General features: G+C 41.6%; 1 protein-coding gene across 6 annotated transcripts in view; it reads left to right on the top strand.

The window, feature by feature from the left end:
* MTUS2 (microtubule associated scaffold protein 2) overlaps nucleotides 1-21544 on the top strand; it is a 232330-nt gene that overhangs the window by 177572 nt on the left and 33214 nt on the right. For all 6 annotated transcript variants that reach the window (XM_015851998.3, XM_015851995.3, XM_085555355.1 and 3 more), the window contains 3 exons: nucleotides 1275-1436; nucleotides 9991-10089; nucleotides 13963-14171. In XM_015851998.3, the coding sequence (XP_015707484.2) occupies nucleotides 1275-1436; nucleotides 9991-10089; nucleotides 13963-14171 (470 nt within the window). The remainder of the gene's footprint in view (nucleotides 1-1274; nucleotides 1437-9990; nucleotides 10090-13962; nucleotides 14172-21544) is intronic.

Raw genomic sequence — 21544 nt, 5'->3', positions numbered from 1 at the left:
TTAATGTGGCTTAATAGTTGTGCAAAGGTCAAATGTTTTCGTAGAAATCCATGTGTACTGCAGTTTAAGTACATTAAATTAAGTTATATACAGGCAACCCTAAAGACACCAAAGAACTTACATGGTTTTATTAGAGCCAGAAGATATATTCTTCTTTTATTAGAAAAGAGGGTTTCCTTTTCTAGCTTTTTTCTAGCTTTCTTCCCTAGTGGATTTTCAGTAAGGATGCTAAAAAAATCTTTCTTGCACAGATATAAGAACCTTAAATCTTAAGAAGACCAGGAACTTGAATGTGCCGATTATTTTAAGAATGTTATCATTTCCCTGCAGGCAGTACCTAAACAGTATTGTGTTGTATTGTATCTTTCTTAAATAATGAAAATAAAAATTATAGTCATTTTCTGAAATCCTGTGTGTTCCTTGCAGCTATCTCTGCTCAGTTTTTCAAGCAAAACATTCATTCTTTTGCAAATGTTCAGGTTCAGACTTGCTGCAGTCTTTTGCTTCTTAGGGGCTTTCTACTCAATAGATAAAGAAGACACTCCAACTTTGCCTTTTTCAAATGCTAAGAAAAGATTGATTTCCTTATATCTACAAGGAGCCTGGGATGTGATTATTCCCTAGGTGGGAAATGCAGGAGGAAAGCAAACCCATTATAGGTTTTGAAAGAGCTCGATATAAACTGGAAACCTTGGCAACCCAAGATTCAATATGAGAATGTGATTGAAGTGGATGTGAGAGTTAAGGCAGAATTATTTTTTCAGCTTATTATTCAAATGTCTGAGTGTGATCTTGGAAAATACTTATAGGAAATCTCTCCTGGGTGGGAGAGTTCAGTGCCTTACACCACTGAGACCTGCTCTTGCCCTTGACAGTGAGAGCCAGGAATGTCCAAGTTTTAATATGGGGGTATTGGGTGGCTCCTGCAGCAACTACAGTGCCTCAAAAAATTGCCATAGTAATTGATTTAGAAACCTTTTGATTTTCTTCAGGGCCTCACAGGCAGGTACCTTTAAAGAGCTAGCCAAAAAGGAATTTTCTGTCCTTCATAGGGTTAGAATCCAACAGCCACAAACACTTAGCATTTAAGTAAGTTGCTGGGAACTATTTCTATGTAACCATTTGTACTGGAGAAAATCCATGTAGTTTTGCCTATGTTGAAATGATAATATGTTCTTTTAGTTTATAATTGCTAATACAAGCTCAGTTTGTGTGCCACCGTTCACATGCATTTTTTATGAACTTATAATTAGGACAGTTTTGGTCTCCTGCAGGTTCCAGCTTTGGAAATGAAGAACAAACCATTCCTAAGGCATCTGCACCTTCTAAAGATGTACCCAAGGGCAGCAGCAAGAGCACAACACAGGTATCGAGCAGCGCAGCGACTCCTCGCAGGAGCTTACTTCCAGCACCCAAAACTGCCACTGCACCTGCTGGTAGGTGTTCCAAACACGAGTACTTGAAATATCATCTTTATTATGCCAAGAAATATAGAAACAAAGTGCTGATTCAGTCTCCATTTGCATAGTCTTTTTTGAAATGTATTTCACCACCTGCTTTGGTCCATTTGGGTCAGTTGTCCTCCTCTCAGCTTTTTGTGCATTCCCACCTCCTTAAAGACAGGGCAGTGTGAGAAGCAGAAATGTCATTGACTCAGTGCAAGCACTGCTCTAACATCTAAGACTTCACAGGATCACAGAATGACCCAGGTTGGAAGGGACCTCAAGGATCATGTAGTTCCAACCCCCCTGCCTGGCAGGGCCACCAAACTTCCATGTTTACTAGATCAGGTTGCCCAGGGCCCCGTCCAACCTGGCCTTGAACACCTCCAAGGACGGGGCATCCACAACGTCCCTGTTCCAGGACCTCACCACTCTCCTAGTAAAGAACTTCCCCCTAACATCCAACCTAAATCTTCCCTCTTTCAACTTAAAACCATTTCCCCTTGTCCTGTGTTCTCAACACTATTTTCATCAAAAATCAGAACCACAGCACCATGCGAGCCACCAGGATATATATATGTCACTGAGAGTTCAGGTGCACAGAGGTAACAGAAAATGCTAGTGAATAAAACAAACACCACTGTGTTTGTATGAGGGTAGAGAAGTAGAAGGTTATTTCACCTAAACATTACCTGGATTTGTTCCACAGACAGTCTGACACAAAGTGTCTCCAAAACCAGTATGTTTTTCAGAGAGCTTTACTTTGATACTGCTTTTTAAAAGTTGGACTCTTGGAGCTGGGAAAGCCTAAAGATGCCTGTATCTTTCCTTACCCCCTCAGTTTCCATGAACTCTATGTATTTGCTCATCGAAATAATCCGTAGTTCTGGTATTGTTAATCTTTCTTCTCCACTGCATGTCCAGTGAAAAAGACTGTTATTATCACCCAATTTATTGTCTTTTCTCTCCTAAGATTATCCTTCAGATTTCATTTCTGAGTTTTAAATGGTGATCCCTAAAATGTTGTTGCTTCATATATGCCTGTTCAGAGGAAATACTGCGCAGAAAGACAAATCAGACTGTTCTTATTCATCACTTTCCTTTAGAGTAACAGTTAGGATAGATCACTCCATGGTGTAGGGTATGGGGTAGTGCATATCTGTACAGAGTAGGAAGGTTTTAAATAAGAGAAATTCAGTACAAGTGTGGAAATTCAATCAAGCTCACGTTAGATTACCAATTTAGATTCAAAGTAAATAGTTTTACAGAAATCACCTGCCTTATCCAGTATGGCCCTCATTAGGCAGCATTTCATCACTGTGTGCATCCCCCAGTAACACACACTGCAAGTGAAGCTGGGAAGGAAAAATCAGTGCAAAATATGAGATAAAGGCCTTAAACACTGAAAATTCTAGTCACTCCATTTTAAGGAAAAAAAGTTTGGTTGAAACAGACACAGAAAAGGGTTTTCAGCTATTGTCAGCGGCTCGAAGGGTCTGATAGGGAGGTTAAAGCTGAAACCACCCATCTCAGATAGTCCACCAGAGTGAAAGTTGGGTGAGGTGGATGTGGTCTTTTGTCCCTCACAGTAACAAATGGCTATCTCATACTGACAGAAAACTGTTTACTGTCATAATTTACACTCACTAAGTGGGAAAAGACTGATCTATCAACACCATATATGAATTTCTGGTGACCAGATAAAAGGTGACACCATGTTTTTTTCATCCTCTTTACCCTTTTTCTTTCTTTCTTTCTTTTTTTTTTTTTTAATGTCTTTCCCTTTGATTTTCCTTTCCTCTCTGATGGTCCATTGGTAAGTTATGTCATCTCAGGCTATAGTACTTGATTAGTATCAGATTTGCTCCTGCATATCTCCAGCAAAAGCCTTTCTTTTTCAGCCAATGCTACTGTCACAATAAGCTTTAAAGAGGCCATTTCAAGGTTTCTGCAGAGGAGCTCTTTCAGCCTTCAGGCTTCTTTTGCCACAAGCACTTTGTACCAGCAAAGACTGGGTGCAGCAGTGGATGGAGCCTACTGCCACTGCCGCAGTGAATTTATAGTCTAATATTGATAGGTACACTCAGTTGAGTAAAATTGACTCCTGCTTTGTCCTGGAAGGAAACAAAATATTTAAAGTAAGGGCCACGATGCTAAAAAAGAGGCAGACATTGAACAGGGGCATCTGACAAGTTTGGAACATTGTTGTTGATATACACAATGGACAGAACCAAAAAAACCTATCCTAGTCCAGTGCCCTGCTGTGATTTTAATAGGAGCAAAAGTACCAGCAGATATATCTGTGGTCAATTCAAGAATTTTTTTATTAGAACGGTGTTATGATCCCTTACATACAGAGTATCTGATGGAAGCAAGGATAACTCAAAGCAACAATAATGACAAGGTTTTTTTAGCAAGTCTAATTCTACTTTTCTTGCAATAATGTGTGAATGCTGTCTGTACATCCCAATGTGATAGGGAACTCTATAGGACATAATGTATTATCTTTAATTATTCCTTGGACAGTTCTGCACATCTTTTAAATGATAACACTCCAAACCATCTTTTTAAGATTGAACTCTATTAAATTGGAAGGAAGATGCTACAGATCAAATGAAGGAAGAGGAGAAAGGGCAGCAAAGTGTTCATATTGCTCTGGGCTTTATGATCCCAGGAAAATAAAGGCATCTAACAAAAGCCCTTTAAAATTGTGTCAGATACCATGTTTTAAGTATGCCAGAGAAAGTATGTGGGTGTGCTGAAAAAGCCACACTCCAAAAGGATGTCCTGGAGCAGAGAGGCTGTATAGTTGGAAGTCTGCTTTCACAGCCTCTGTACAAGGTCTGCTTATACTGCCATTGCAAATAGAAGGAAGGGCTGTGGCTGCCACAGGCAACCAGTCTATGCCAGGCAAATCTGTCAGTAGCACTGGATATCACAGAGCAGGAGTCTGATAACAGTAAGGGACCAGAGAGGTAAAATAAGTATTTCAAAAATGCTTGAAAAAATAGTAAAAATGAATCCTCAGTAATTAACGGTAATGGGAGGATGGTTGGACTGGATGATCTTGTAGGTCCTTTCCAACCTTGGATTCTATGATTCTGTGTGGTAAAAGCAGAGAAACCACAATTATACCCTCTACGTGTTCTGTGTATTTGGACAGCGGTATAATAGGTATTCTAGGTGTAATATTCCAGCAGTCCTAGTAATTATTACTCCTAGTAACAATTTCAGTAGAGCTTGATGTTGCATGTGCGTTTATAAACACACACTGCACCCAACCTCCTGTGCACAATATGGTAGTTACGTAAGTAGGGTTGATAAGGTGCACAGACACTGTATGTATTGTAGACAGGATCTTTCACAAAAGTAAAGAGCATAGAAAGTATTTCACTAAATGGAAGTCAGTCTCTTAAATATACAGAAAGCTAAAATCAAGTGATGTAAGAAATGCATGTGTATTTCAAATACAAAGAATTACCATATTTTAACTGCTTATGAATAGGAAATGATTTCAAAAAGGAGCATATCTATCTACATTAATGAAGAAAAAATAAGCTTTCATGTGTTAGGTGTTACCTGAGAAGACCACCTGCACTGCCAATTCTCATTAGAAAGAAAAAAAGACAACTGCTCAAGAAAGATTACTCTCCTGATATTGCAGTAAAATTGCTTGTCAAATAAATTGGACTGGAGGGCATAGATCACCTTTAATTAATGAAAAAGGACTTTCATAACTGCTGCTTTGCAGTGATTCAGATGATGAAAAAGTTCTGGCATGAGACAATAGCGGTGGAAATCCATTGTCATGCAGATTGTTCTGAAGACATGAACTGAATGTTTCTTGACTTTGGAAAGAAGAAAACAATGCAAAATACTTGAAAGGAACAACTGATATATATCCTGTAATTTCACTTATGATTTTAAGCTGTTTTGAGAAACACAGTGATAACCATTAGTCCCTACTATTTCCATTATTGCTTTGTATTTTGTTTTAAGACTTAGGTAAAAGCGTCTCTCCATCTGAAACTTTGCACTAAGATCCACTTTGGAAAATATATAAGCTTCTTCCTTCCACATGCTGATAAAAATATGTGATCTTTGATACACATACATGCTGAATTTTGTTTTAAATGTAGAAAAATGTGGCAATATCTGCAGGAGGAAATGCTCAGAGGCAGATTAACAGCTTCTCACCCTTCTGGAGAGGTGTTTTACAAACCCTGTTGCTTAATCCTCACTGTGGGACAGTCCAGATTGTAAATGAAACCAGGATCTAATTCTGTCATAATTTGGACAGGAAGAAACAACACTGAAAGCATGCATATGGCCTGAAACCTCTTTTTCTGGTTTCCTTTTCATGCCTAGATTCTTCTGGGAAAGTCCTTAAGTATCTCAGCTCACTGCAGACCTCAGGTAGACAATAAGGTGGCTAGAAAAGTGGGTAGAACATGCAAAGTCCTGCTGACAGGTAGATATCTACTCTGGCATCCATTATGACTGATACTGAGCAAATTCTTCCCTTCTTCATTGAAAACCTGAACACAGGGGTGAAGTGCTCTCTCAGCAAGTCCTTGGGCTTCCATGTCCTGATCTGATGCACCAGATCAGCTTGCCTCTTGTTCCAGACCTCAGCCCTGCCCACCAGGATGGACTTGGCAGACATCAGTCCATATAATTACAGAGCTGAAGGTTTTTATGTATTCTCTGTATCCTGTTGTGGGCTTTTTTGTGTGTCTAATGGAATACCTATTTCAGCCTATTAATTCTTATTTAATGTTTATATCACAGACAAGTGGGTATTATTCCCCATAAGAAACCCCATAATTCACATGCAATGACAGCAGTGATAAAGAATTCATTTGGGCAACTTGTTTCTGCTTGGCCCATTAAATTAAAGACAATCAAAAGTATTGTTCAGAAAACTAACCCAGTCAATTCCCGAGCTTTTACAAGTACCAGTAAATCATATGTAACAGGGCAGGCTGTTAAATGCAATCAGTCAAGATGAAAAATAGGAGGCCAGTGTTATTACAGCTCTCACCAGCGAGCTCACACTGTAAAACGCGCTTCTTTTAATCAGCTTCTGCAAAACCCAGACAACACAGCGCCAGGGGGGTAAGGGATGAGCTAAGGTCAGCATGAGGGGGGAAAATGAGCACCAGTGTGCTATCAGGGATGGAGGAGGAGAGCTTGCTGTTGCTGTGTTCTCCCTTGCAGACGCTTCCCATTAAAAGCTGAATGGTACATTTGTGCTGGGTTGCATCTGTTCCTGTGAGGAATATGGGGATACGGGGTGCTACGCTGCAGGTGGAAGGGAGAAACTCAGCTGCAGGTTTTCCAGTCCCTTACCCTGGAACTGCACTCTGAAACTTCGCTGTAGCACAGCTCTGTGAGGAAGTGAGAATAAAATGCCATGGGATCCATGTAAAATGACAGTAAGAGAAAGGGCGGCTGGTTTACCTCTGCAGCTCATGTGAAGTGTTCTAAGCTAACCTGGATTCTTCTTTTCAGTCCAAAGAACTGTTATATTTTTTCTGTTCTTTGTTTGCTTGTTTATTTGTTAACATCAGATGCGTTTTTCACTGTAACAGTCCTTGTCCTTTTTTCCTCATTAGATAGGCTTTAAATCTGAAACAAACACGCAGGGAAAACCACAAGCATGAGCTTTTTCTGCTTCAACAAATACATAGTCTTTCTTCTACACCTACTTACTTATTCAAAGCCTTTCAGTCTCATAGATCACAGCATGTACAGAGTCCCTGGTGAGAATTAGACTGCTCTTATTCTACAGAATCCATCATATTTCCAGATTTGCTTGCTTTGTCTCAAGTGGCGTACGCACAAGAGTGCCATTACTTGTCAAGGACATGACTAGTCGTGGGTGTCAGGGGTGAGGGAGGAGAAAGCTCGAGGTGGCTATCTGTGTCTGTGAGTGCCTGAAAGCACTTCCTTGGGGTTTTTAAATGTGCAAAGTGCTTTTGTTAACTTATAAAATATGCCTGACAACAGCTGGCAGCCAGCTGAATGCAGCCAGCTCTACTGAATTGTTCTTGACATCTGCAACATGTTGGGATCTGGTTTGGAATAAATACTTAATGCGTAATTTATTAGAATCAATCTGAAGTGTGAAAACAAACTGAAGCCCATCCCATTGTACAAACTTTTGAAGACTCAGAAAGGTACAAGCAAATACCTAGGCTGGTTCTGCAGCAGCTCTTGAGGAGTTGGCTCAGGTGGTGGCTGCTTCTCTGGGCACAGGCTGGATGCACATGTTCAAGAAACATACATTTGTGGTGCTTTGTTTCCTTTTATCGTCGTATTTGATGTATTTTTCTATTACTGTGATTGTGTGCACTAAAACTTTTGACTTTTCAGGCTACTTATGATGGGCAGAGTATTTTGTTATTGTTTTTTCTGTGCATTCAAAACCATTGTAATAATTGAACTGTGACTTGTTTCCTGAGTCACGATGGAGTATCAAACTTTCTATGTAAATGAAAATCGTTGGGCAACTTCTCGGACACTCAGGTAAAGAGCTCAGCCTGCACAGCCTCCTGCTGTGCTATGCCCTACAATACAGCACTATGCCGATCATCACGTCAGCCCTCTCCTATTTTAAATCTTCGGATAAACTATTTTAAACTTGAAATTCTCTGTCTCATTTAAGCTCTCATTTAAGGTCTGATGCCACGGATGGCCCTTCCCCTAAGGGCTCCCTGTGGGTGTGGAGCTCAGCAGGGCAGTAGCAGTTTGCTCTGGGAACTGTCCTTTGTTTTCCATTCTACAGTTCCTCAATCCCTCCTTGCTAAGGAGCTTCTGTCAGGATTCTTTTGCTCGTGAGGGAGAACCCAAAAAATCTTGTGAACTGATGGAGGGCAGTTATCCTCACTTCCCCACTTTGTTACCAATCCATCTCTCCTGTTCTTGCCAAGATAATTCTCTGTATCTTTGTTTGCAACCTGCTTCAAGTTCTCTGTGCTGATCCCTCCCATGCAAGGGTCCCTGATGGGCACTGGCTCTGATGCACAGACCTCATGATGCCCTGTACAGAGCAAAGGAACCCTCAGGGCTCCTCTGCTGCTTTCCTCTGCTTTCTTTCAACTGTGCTGTAATCGGGGAATTGCTGTTCCTTGCTTTGTGATTACAGTTAAGAGCCTGAACTGATTTCCCAGGTGTTCCCCATTCAAAGCTTCACAAAAGCAGTTATGTCTGTGCCCATTGTTATTGCTGAAAGTGTGAAGAAAAAGCACATCACCTTCTGTGCTTGTTGACAGGTAAGCTTGAGGTACGGCCCATTGGCACACTGTATTTTCATTCTGAAAACCACAACAAAACCAAGGCCTTATTGCCTTGAAAAGGTAGCGCTCAAATCTATAACCTTGTAAACTGTATCTCACAAAACAAGATGTACTTCTGGCTCATGCTTCCCATCTGAGGTTCCTTTCACACAGCTTTTAGTAATAAAATGGTGCCATAAACTTGTCTTCTGTCCTGCTCTGTAGTAGTGTAGCTGGTGGTAGGCATGCAGAGCTTATACCCTCTGTCACTTCACTGTGGAAAGCATCCATCACAAATGAGAATCACAGCCTCAATGTCTTCACTTTAGAAACAGCAGGGAAGGTGGAGATGGACCAAAGCACAGTTAAAAAGAAGAGTTTTTTGTACAGTGACTGATGGGATAGTTTCCCTAGGAACAGAGGGAGAGGCTGTTAAGCTATGGGTGCCATCCCCTTGCAAACGCAGCTGGACGTGAGGCCTCTGTGCTCTTCAACTGCATTTCCCAAGCAAGCACTGAGACACTACTAGGAAACAGGAGCCATGGTTTGCAGTGCATGACAAATGCTGTGTCTGCAGCTGTGCTCACAAGGCCTGACACAGGCAGAGGTGGCAGGGTGACCCTCTGTCCGAGGGAAGCCTGGTGCTGCCGTTGTTGCCATTGGTGACTTTGGAGAGGGGGGGAGACATCTACTAAGTGTCCCTGAAGTGTGAGATCCCCATATGTAATCCACTGTTGAAATAGCCAGAGCACATTTCTGTAGAGCAAAATGGAAGACAGTGTCAGGGTCTGGAGCACAAGTCTTATGAGGAGCAGCTGAGGGTACTGGGATTGTTTAGTGTGAAGAAGAATAGGCTCAGAGGACACCTCATCACTCTCTGTAATTGCCTGAAAGGAGGTTATAACATGATGAGGATTGGCCTTTTCTCCCAGGTAACAGCCATAGGACATGAGGGCATGGCCTCAAGTTGCACCAAGGGAGGTTCCAGTTGGATATTAACAAAAATGTCTTCTCAGAAAGAGTGATGATGCATTAGAACAGACTGTGCAGGGAGGTGGTGGTGTCCCCATCCCTGAAGATGTTCATGAAATCTGGAGATGCAGCATGGAAGGACATGGTTAGCAGTCTTGGTGGTGATGGGCTAATGGTTGGACTAGATCTGATCTTTGAGGTCTTTTCCAACATTGTGATTCTATGACACAGATCTGTGCAATCGCAAGCAGAATTATTAAATGGGTTTCTTTCTACTTGTACTTCTTTTGAAACAGGTTTGAAGAAAGAAATACAAAAGGATCAAGATGCTAATAGACCCGCTATTTCCTCCCCTAAGAGATCAGCAGTGACAGCCACCAAGCTCCACTCACCAGGTATTTATGAACCCAAAAACTATTTCAGGGAAGGTTTCAACTTGTCGGCTTTGCATCTCTAGTTAATACACTGAAATCTGAGACCTACTATTGTTAGTGAAGATTGATGGTGTCCAAGGCTCATTAAGCTGGTGCTGAGTACAGCAGGCTTTTTTATACCGATACATAAGCTAAATAGCTTTATGTATTCTTTGTTACTGCTCTGCAATCATCTTTTTTTTTTTTTTTTTTTTTTTTCAAAACAAAGAATTGTTGTTATTACATGTTTAAGGGCTTTGGAACATTCTTTTATCATTATAATTTTCTTGTTTAAAAAGATTCAGTGAAATAAAGGGCACCTCAAACAATTACCTGGAGAGATACTATCTTACTTGGAATCTACTGACACTGTTGTGCAAAAGCACTAAATTTCCTGTATTATTTCTATGCATAATTGGAAAACAGTTCGTCTATAGAAAGTCCTCAAACTGCTATTGGGGTACTGTTAATTTATCCCTGAATATTGGATACAAACATGTGGTAATGGTATTTCTAAAGAATGTTGTTGCTTATGTACTAAAATGCAAAGAACTTATTTCTATTTATGTCTACTAGAGTACATTAAGAAATGTATAGGAGACATAAAGGATTTTGTAAGGCTGGCCTTTTGACTAACATACTTCTGAAATGAGTGGGCCTGGCCCCCCTTATTTTGTTGTGTTTGGCATTTTTTTATCTGCAACCTCAGTTTTCAGACTGCACATATATAATCTAAATATCATCTCTGCGGCAATATAGTAGTTAACAGATATGGAGGGTGGAGCTCCTTGTTTCCTCATTCAACAGAATATTATAAAACAGATGAAGGAGTTCTTTAGCTCCCATAACATGCATCAAGAATCTCTTCATTTTTACTAAATTCAGTGCCAATTGTTCTCCTTCCGAACCCACAAAATTGAGAAGGTTAAATTTAATCCTCACAGGCACCAATAGAAGTCAGAGTCCTTCTACAGGTGCCAGGGTAAAAAGATGAACTGTTCTCTGAAATGTGTAATTTTCAGGCTGTTTTGAAGCTGGTGAGGTCACCAAGAAAAATCCAAAGAGAAATTTGCTGCAGTGAGTACCAGGCCAGCAGCTCACCAGTGTTTATAACAGTGGGAGCCAGTTTAAGAACCATCACTGATGGTGGTTGTAGCAGCGTGGTACAATAGAGCTTGGTTTGCTTCCACCAGAAATAGAAAGCAAAATGGTATATTTGCTGGGTTTTGAGGGAGCTGACATTGCTGTTGGTGACTTAATGATTTTCAAGGTTTAAGATCAGATATGTCCAATTTATGGTGACTCAATCCTTTAAATGAAACCTTCATTCTCCCGCGAGGTTGAGTACCTGTTCTCTCTCCATCAGATTCATTTACTATTTCCTGTGTGTGGTTATCTGAAATTATGACAAAATTGTTTTTCACTGTAAGGATCAAATAAGAAATAAAACTCATCTTCATTTATTTTCTTTAGAGTAGCCACAAGCATTCTTTGAAATAACAGCAATAACAAATAAAGAAAGAAAATCTTTTTACCTACTCAGTAATTTCCCAATTCATCCTAAGCAGCCATTAAACAGAACAAGGAGTGAGTGCAGCAGTGGCCAAGGGGCAGCACACAGCCTTTCCCCCACCAGGGTCACTAACATAATACCATGCATCACTCACATTTTGTGATGTGGCTTCTGCAGGTAACCCCAGCACATCTTCATGTGGCCATGAAACAGGCTCTAATATCTCCGAGTGCCATTTCTAAATTGTTCTCCCTCTCTTATTGGCCCTCTCATATGCGCTTCCTGATCTTCAGTGCTATTTTTTGGCTGTCATAAAAACCCTCATACATAAGGATTGAATATGAATAGTTTAGAATGGGTCTTTAGAATTTCTATCAATCTTTCTAAAGTCTAGCAAAAATGTTTTGAAACACAGTCTTATAGTTACATATCTATTATATATATATATATAAAACTATATATATAGTTATATATCTATTATACAGTACAGTTCCTGAGGCCTGTGAGTGGGTATGAGTGTGCCTGCAGGATTGTACTATCTATTTCCAGCATGTGTCACACTCCACATTGCTTGTTGTAGACTGTGTTAATTGTGGCCACATACTTGCTATGGCACCTTAACTCAAACACTCAGGTAAATAAAGCAGACCTAAGAGTTTTGAGGTGGGTCAAAGGGTTTTTGTGGCTTTAGTGAGTAGTAGAACTGCTACGTTGTTCCCCCCCTCATCAGCACAAAGGACATCTAGAACCAGGACCAGCATCATTAACGTATACCCTGTTTTGTGCAGAACAACAGAAGAGCAACATCAATGGCAGAAGAAGCTTTGTGAGCTACTTTTCATACCTAAATGAACTGAGAAATTCAGATTTTTCCCTAAGGAAAAGATCAGTTTAATTCACAAGGACAGCTTATAACACTGACAAGGACAACACAGAGGTGTGCACTTCAAATATTCCACTGAGCAGGAGTGCTAGAAAAATAAAAGATAAAGCAGTTTAAAATAGAATAAAATAGAATATATCCCACTGTTGTGTTGCTGTTGTAATTAAATCTGGACTGATTTCAGAAGCTTCCTCCTACACTACTTTGTATGCCTTCTGTTGCAACATGACCATGCTTCCTAAACTACTAGAGTGTTTCATACAAAAAACAGAGATATTTGTGGCTGTTGCTTCTATGAATTGCTTATTTTGTGAAAATGCCCATTGTCCAGTTAAGAGTCCCTTTAAATGAAAGAAAGAATCTGTAAGAAAACATTATTTCTGGGGGGGGTAAGGGGGTAACCACTTTGCAGGTTTATAATGCCAAAAAGCCCTCTCTGACATTTCCTGTTGTATTATTTGGATCTTTCGATATGATGGAGTTGGTCTTGTCATGTGAAACTTAATATTCCTCTTTTTTGCAAATGTAAGCCATGGGTGCAAGGAGTTTTAAAGTCTGTTTTGTAGCTACGCCTCTTGGCAGCAGCAGCACAAGGTACTGAGAGGCCCAAGGGAACATCTCTACTGGTACTAGCTCCCTGTAGCTTCGCCTTGAGCAAGAACATGGTAGAGCAAGTTGGGAGATAGGCTCCCAGTGTCTGCATGTGAGCTACGGATAGATCTGAAAGGGTAGTAGTGCGCTCCTGGGACTTTGCTTGGGCAAAGAATGTTTCTGCTTTTTAGGAAAAGGATGAGTAGAATCTGTGGCAGAAGACTGTCCTCTGCTACATTTGTTGCTGAAGGCTGGTTGGAGATACTGCTGCTGTTATTATTTTTCAGGAATTGCATACATAAAACTATGTATATGGATCCTTGAATACCTGACCCTTCCTGCTAACACAGAATTGTTCAGCTTTCACCTGTTTTCAGGTGCTCAGCATCTGCAGTAACATACAGAAACAAGGTGTCTGCCTGCTTACTTCAGGAAAGAGCTAAAAAGCATCAGCTGATGAGAAGCTGAGAGCAGCAAGAAGGCTCAGTGTGCTGGGCAGAGTTGTTACCCAGCTGACCATAGGAGTTTTCAGAGGAGATCTCTCAGAAAGCTCAGAAGATAAAGATGAAACACACTGGCCAAGCAATGGCTTAGGCAATCTTACCCCCCTTGAGCTCAGCCACTTCTGCTTCGTCTTCAGAACTGTGTATTAACATGCAGATAAATGGATAGTTGTCTCGAGCAGGATATGAACTTAGGATAAAAATCCTTTTCTTTCTTTTTCTTTTTTAAAGTTATATCACACATGCGTGAGCACTACAAGAGCTTTTTATGTTATAGGGCTGATTCTCAAAGGCTCGAGGTACACGTCAAGATCACATCTTTGTGTATTAAGCAACTGACCTCAATGGTCTTCTCTCTTTTGTAGGACATCCCAAGCAAAGGTCAACCACCCCAAGAAATGTGTGCTCTCCCAAACCAGGAGAGAGTCGAGATGCTGAAAAGCAGTTCATCCAGAAGCTGAAGGAAAAGTGCGATGAGCAGACCCGGCAATTAAGCAATATCCGAGATGAGCTTAAACGGACCAGCTGTGGCTTTGACGTCTTTGCTATAACAACGCAGCACTTCTTCAAGCAGGTAAGTGCAATGAGCCCTTTTTACCATTGCAAAGATACTTTTCCTTTTTACACCATTCACTTGCAAAAATTTATTTCATAGTCATCGAAGTTCTGTTTGTGGGAGCGTAGTATATAATTCATTTGCAGCAGTTCCTTTGAGAAGGGGAAGCATAATTGGATACCATGTATTTGAGTATCAAAGTTCAGAAACTTGGAAGAAATGCAACAAAATCATTTGTCAGAAACATGATGTACTTTCAGGAAACTTCATTCTTGTGGATGAAGCGGGTACAGAAAGATCCAGTCCTTGATTTGCAGATGAAATGGAGGGTGTAGCTGAGACACATGCAAACAAATGAAATACAATCCATACACTTAGACAACCAGAGGTGATGGATGAAGGAAAAGACTTTCTTTCTTCAACATGTTATCCATTATCTACTGTTCCCCTTCACTGCAGTTCAGGAAGAGCAGTCACTATTACAAAGGTTTAATTCCTGATGAGTGGAAATAACATTAACTCAATATTTATGAGAGTACATTTAGCAGGTATAGAGAATCATCATTGTCAGTAACTGGAGAAGCTTATTTATTCACTGTAGCCAAGACAAAAGGAATAAAAGGTTTGAGGGGGTTGGGACTGCTTAGCGTGGGGAGGAGAAGGCTCTGAGAGACCTCATTGTAATCTTCCAGTATTTGAAAGGAGCTTACAAGCAGGAGGGGGGCTGACTTTTTACACAGGTAGATAGTGACAGGAAAAGGGAGAATGAATATCAGGTGAGGTGAGATGTTAGGTGGAAATCCTACACTTGGGGTATGGTGAGGCACTGGCACAGGCTACTCAGAGAAGCTGAGTATGAAGATGCCCCATCCCTGGAGCTGTTTCAGGCCAGGTTGGATGGGGCCTTGGGCTCTCTGATCTAGTGGTTGGCAGCCAGCCCACCACAAGGGGATTGGAACTAGGTGATCTTTGAGGTTCCTTCCAACCCAAGCTATTCTGTGATTCTAAGACTTGTAGGTATTGCTTCAATCAATCTAGTTGGGCTCTGAATCCTATCCTGGCTCGTCTGATCCCCATCTGTTCGATGTCCTTCAGGTCAAACTACTGTCCCCACTACTTTGTAAGACAGGCAGATGATCATCAGCAATAGGACCCAAGGTTCAGTAATATCCTTGGTTGCCTGTTTGTCTATTTTTGAAAGAGATGAGTAAGTTTGATATATTATGTAGGGGAAAGAAAAACAAAACACAGAACTCATCTCCAGTCTTTGCAGATTCTGAAACATTTCATTCTGTTATTTTTGGTTTATTAGTGCAAAAGGTTACCTTTGAACAAATACCATGGTGCAGACTTTTCCCTGAGTACAAGCTGATCTTGCTGGGGGAAGCTTGTCTGAACTGATTTTTTTTTTAAGTACTGTTTTAAATAACTTCCCAAGGGATTTTTTTCCCTTCTATTTTTCTTTTGTCTTGACATTTCTGGGCCTGATGGGCATTTGTGGTGCCTTTTCTTTCTTCTTTTTTTTTTTTTTCCAACTGACTGTGGAGTGTCCTTGATTAAAGCAGAAGGAAACAAAAATATATTAAAAACCAGTGCGTGCACAGCTTTGTCTATGTGTCGTCCACTGGGGAGAGATTCTTCATCTCATGCATCATTCACAATTTGCTGAAAGAATTCTGAAAGTTTGAGCGTATCTCCTTGGTGTCCTCTGGATATGTTTTAAATGAGAACAGCTGCTGTAGCAGAGTTTTGAGATGATTCTCATCTTGTTGGTGTGTGTTCGATCTGTCCTGAGAATGCCTCCTAAATTGAATGTGGTAGGAGACTTAATTTAATAGAGTCCACTCCAAGTTCTGACTGAGCATAGCTATGCTTCCATTTCCCAGGCAAAGACACTCCAACCTCTCATGGTGATGAGCTGCACAGTCAGCGGGAGACCAGTAGTTGTTATCCTTCAATCACTCGTGTGGTGCCCATATCAGGACTATGGTTGCCTTTTTAGTAAATTGGAGGCATGTGAGCACTTCCAGAAGGCTATCTGCAGAACCAAAGATCTGAATTTAATACTGATAGACTTATCTATATCCATTGAGAGCCATAGGGATGCCAAAATTCTACTACCCTTGTATTTTGTGCTTGAGAACCTACATGGGACCATCTGGGGCTGCTCATGTAGTTGCATAATTGTGCAATTTATTGCTTTGCAACATAGACTCAGACTTCCAAGTTTTTGAGTGCCATTTAAAAATATGATCTGTAGACGTTTCTGAGACAGCATTATTGTCTGAAAGTTTGAGCAAAATCATTAGGAAAGCATGGGAAAAAAAGCTTTTTTTCATATTTTTCTCATTGTAAAAATAACAACAATTGTACGTGTTTGTTTCTGAGAAGCCTGCATGCAGAATGTTTGAGGTCTGAGCAGGACTGCAGTTTGCTGAGGGAATTATACTCACTTAGGAGTGAGAGGGGTCTGATTCCAGAGAAGTTGTCAAGAAGGCCAACAACATCCTGGTACCCTCTCTCCTACAGGAGAGGCAGGTTGGGCTGGGTGGCCACTCTGTCTTTCAGAGGAGGATGTATCTCCTGACACGAAAGGCAATCGATGACTGCAGAGCCTGGACAACTGGCAGACCATTCCCAGCCTGTAAAGAGCTCCAGAAGTGGGAGGAATCTCCTCTACAGAATTAAAGGAGGAAGAAAAACTAGCACAAAATTTGTGGGGATCATAACCCAAGGGAGCCCTGAAGCATCATGTTGTCAACACAGATCATTTGCTGGTCTGATGATGCACAGCAAGGAAGAGAGAAAGGACACAGGGACCAGAACAGATAGAATGGGCTGTTTGTGGCTTTATGGGTCACTTCACAGATGGCCTGAGAACCAAGATAGTGTTTAAAACCACATTCTGACTTCTTTAGTGCCTTATACGTCAGCTTAGCCACACACACACAGTCACACTTGCATCGTTCTGTCTGTGCAAAGCCCAGGGTGTGTATTTGTATTTTTCCATTCTGATATGTATATTAATGACACCAGCTGAACATGAGCCAGCAGTGTGCCCAGGTGGCCAACGAGGCCAACAGCACATCCAACTTGTATTGAGTATTTGCCTCTCTCCATTCACTACACCTGACCTTACAAGTCCCACTACACTTTGCCCTCCTCAGGTGTCTTACAGACATGTTTAGCTGTGGGAGAAAGAGAGTGATGATATGTAGTGAAGAGTGTACAGCATGCAGCAGTGCTTCATACAGATTGATTAGACATCAGCTAAAACAGCTTGCTATCCTGGGGGAAAGCCTGGGAAATCAAAGCCAGTGATGAATAACAATGGACTAAAACAAAATTAGAGCAGAAGTTCTGACATAGTCATTTGGTGAGCTGTGGAAAGTAATGATTGCAGTGCCTGTGGACAACTGGTTTCAACTGTTAGTTAATTAGTTCAGGCACACATGACTCCTGTTGACAGTGGAGATTACCTCAAACTTATTCAGGAGCACATTGAGTTTGCACTGTGACAGATACTGATGGAAATGGAGATGATACCATGCAGACTTCTCAGAACAGATATCACCAACAGCCCCTCTGGCTTGTATCGATCCTGACCCTCTCTGGCTTGTTATGCACGGTAATAGTGATGGTCCTGACCCATCTTCAGCGCTGTTCAGCGGCGTGTCCAGCGGCAGTCCCTCTTGGAAATGGTAACAGTGCCATCTATAGGACAGAAGCCCAAAGTGACAAAATTGCACTATATCACAGCAGTGCTTGTGAAAAAGCTACTGAGAACAGAGAGAGGAGCCATGAGCTTCTCCCTTCTGTGTTGCAAAGGACAGGCTGTGCTGTTCTGGAACAGTGCAGAATATATACTGCACAGTAACCTGAGGTTTGCTGCCAGTTTGGCTACAAGGCTGTGGGTGACACTTCTAGTCCATCCCCAGCTCTATCTGCCTCAGGATACCTGTATTCACTAGTGAAAAGCTTCGTGCAGTGATAGGACAGCAGCTATCTGATCTTAGTGGACCCTTTGCAAATGAGGTGATGGAGGAAAAGGCTGCGCATCGTGTGGTTTTGTTTGCAGTCCATTATTGCCAGCAGGACTCATCTGGAGCTGCCATGAAGTGCTTCACAGCACCAGACAAGATGCAGGGCTGACATATATATATATGTGTGTGTGTGTGTGTCAACTTTTTGTTCTACTTTTAGCTCCCACCCAACTGAAAACAGGTGTAATTGCTGTGTTTGAAGGCATCCCCTTGTGATATGGAAGGAAGAAGCAATTAACTTCTCACCTACCATTTTTCCCACCCGTGCTTCTAGCTGGATTTGCTCAAACATCTGCTGTTGTCATTTCCCCTCAAAACTCACCCACAGAACCTTTGTGCCTGCTCTGCAGTCTCATGGTGTGACTCAGGGTGATGAGCTTCCTGCAATTCCAAATAGCCCCATCATCACCTCCACTGCAGTCAGCTGCCCCATGGGTGTCTGACTGCATCTAAACACAGCAGCGGCTGTGCCCTGGGTGGGGTGGAGATCTCCTCTGAGGGGTGGATCTCTTGCATAGGGTACAGAATAACACTCATACTCTGCCCTGTGGATAGGGATATCAGTACTCATTTGTGACTTGGCTTATCCTCCTTGTTCATTGTGCAGCCCAAGGACTTATAGGTTAGACGTGCCACCCTCTGTGCTGTCTGCAGAGTGATGATTTCCCTCCCAGACTGTTCTTTTGTTGTCCCACCCCATTTTCAGAGTTCTTCACAAATAGTGCTTTTTTCTCCATGCTGCCCTTGGGATGGCTGTTCCTTGGTGTCTCTGTTTAGCAGCTGCGGACAGGGAAATGAAAAGCTTCCTCAGAGCCTTTGCCCAGCGAGAGCTGGGTTTCTACTGGAAGGAATGGTACAGTGCAAGTCTGGCTCTGGAAGCAGAAAGCAAGGGAGAGTCTCTGGCACAGAGGTGAACAGCTCAGGTGAGATGATTTTCCCTGTGTTCTCCTATAGACACTCTGCAGGGCAGGATTATCATCCACTTACCTAAAGAATGAGGAGGAGTAGCATATCCATCTATTTTATCCTTCTAGTCCTGCAGCATTTTGTCTTTTCACTGTTTTCAACATCAAATCTTGTGCATTTCTACATGAAATTGGTTTAGAAAATCCTAAATGATGACAAAGCTTCCTTTTAATTCTTCCTTCCAAGTAAACAAAGTGTTTTGTTTGTCTTACAGTAACATGGTTTTGATTCATATCCTTACACTGTCAGGCTGTGATGAGCCCAAAGGAATTTATTTCCAGGATGCAGAGTGAGAAGATTGAGTAGTTCTGTACTGTCTGGCCTCCAGCATGAGCCAGAAGGGAAAGACTGAACTTGCTCAATATGAGAAATCAAGCCAAACCATAATAACGGTGAGGGAGTAGCGACAACTTTCTAAGGTTTATTTGTGGGCTAAATTCTAACATATTTTGCAGTGTTGGGGAAAGTGGTCCCCTTTAAAGCCAGAAGTTGATCCTTCTGAGGAGTGCTGTCTTTTACCACTGTGCTATGACCAGGCACTAAAACATATATGTATTTATTTTTTCCAAAGCTCATTCTCACAGACAGTTGTGCAAATAAACTATTTTCAGCTCAATTTGAGATGAACACTCAAAGTATTAGCCCAAATTACTTTCTGGGAGGCAGTTGCCAAGCAGTTTATGACTGGTATAACAAATGTTGCCTCTAACACAAAAAAGGTCTTCATCATGTGGGCAGTGAGCCTTGTTTAGAAATAACCTCCAGTTAGACTGTGTTTGTATACCGTGGTTGAAGAATTTTGTTAGTGAAACACATCACTATTTTGAATATCAAGATAAAATATGTGGAAGATCCATCTTCAGTGAAGCAATGGCACAAGTTGCCAAGAGAGGCAGTGAGTGCCCCATCCCTGGAGACAATCATGGTCACGTTGGATGAGGCACTGAGCACCTGATCTAACTGTAAGTGTCTCTGCTCAGTGCAGGAGAGTTGGACAAGACTGCCTTTAAGGGGCCCTTCCAACTCAAATGATTCTATGATTCTAATGCTCCCACTGAAGAGGTTTTAAGCCTCCATTAGAAATGAAATGTTTCTTTATTTGCATGTTGTCATCAAAGAGAAATATATTGAGAGTGGGTGCCAAGCATCTGGCAAATGTGAGTTTATTATCTATTTTGTTTATGTTTGCAATCTCCATGTAAACAACTGTCTTTGACAGCCTTGATTTTATACTGCATTCAGAGGGAAAAACAGAATGGAGATCAAGAGCAGATGATGGCAGCCTCTGGGTGGGTGGTTTCTGATATACTTGAGGAATTGAGCAGAGCAGCAGAAATGACATGAGAAGTGATGGTGAGAGGTAGGTTCCAGTGGTAGTACAGCCATTGACCATTCAGGAGGCAGAGCAAAATGGGAATTCTGCCTTCTCCCTGCTTGCTTTTTAGAACTGTGGCAAAAATGCTTTTGTTTGGTGGCTTTACACCATCTCCATGGGGATGTGGCATGGTGTCATTAACTCAGACTTGTCTAATGATTACTTACATAGGCATCATCGTAATAATGGTGGTAACGATCAGTGTAACTGATAGTCACATTAGGGGATATTACTGCTTCTGCAGCCTACTAAGGGGGATGATTTATTATCTGTAACAAAGATCTTGCAATGCTAAATGGCTATCAAACCAATGACGTGCCAGCTTTTTAATTGCAGAAATAGCAATTTAATTGCAAATACAGCAACATGCCATCAATTGCCTTGATTTGGTTTTAGTCATCACAGTTTGTTAGAGGTTCTTGAAGGCAAAGTCCTGCCTTATTTATTTTATCTCCTTCTATGACAAGGTCACCCATTTAGTGGTTGAAAGGAAGGCCATGTATGTAATCTGTCTGGATTTTAGTAAGGCTTTGATGCCATCTCTCACAGCATCCTCTGGACAGACTGTCCAGCTGTGAGATGAACAGGTTCATGTTGTGCTGGGAGATGACCTGGCTGCAGCTCAAAGTGCTGCAGTGAATGGAGCTGCATCTGGATGGAAGCTGCCACTGGAGATGTTCCCCAGGCTCAGCTCAGCAGGCTTGTCAGAAGAGGTGATTATCCCTGCTGTATTCTGTGGTGTGTGGTGTGGCTTCATCTTGAATATGGCATGCAGTTCTGGGCTCCACATCAAAAGGATCTTAAGGTACTTGAATGTGTACAGAGGACACCAAAGGTGGTGACAGAGCTGTCCTATCCTATCCTATCCTATCCTATCCTATCCTATCCTATCCTATCCTATCCTATCCTATCCTATCCTATCCTATCCTATCCTGTCCTGTCCTGTCCTGTCCTGTCCTGTCCTGTCCTGTCCTGTCCTGTCCCATCCCATCCCATCCCATCCCATA

Source organism: Coturnix japonica, chromosome 1, assembly GCF_054131305.1.
Source record: "Coturnix japonica strain WE chromosome 1, WE-NBRP24, whole genome shotgun sequence".
Taxonomy (NCBI): Eukaryota; Metazoa; Chordata; class Aves; order Galliformes; family Phasianidae; genus Coturnix; species Coturnix japonica.
This window is presented reverse-complemented; position numbering and strand designations above follow the sequence as displayed.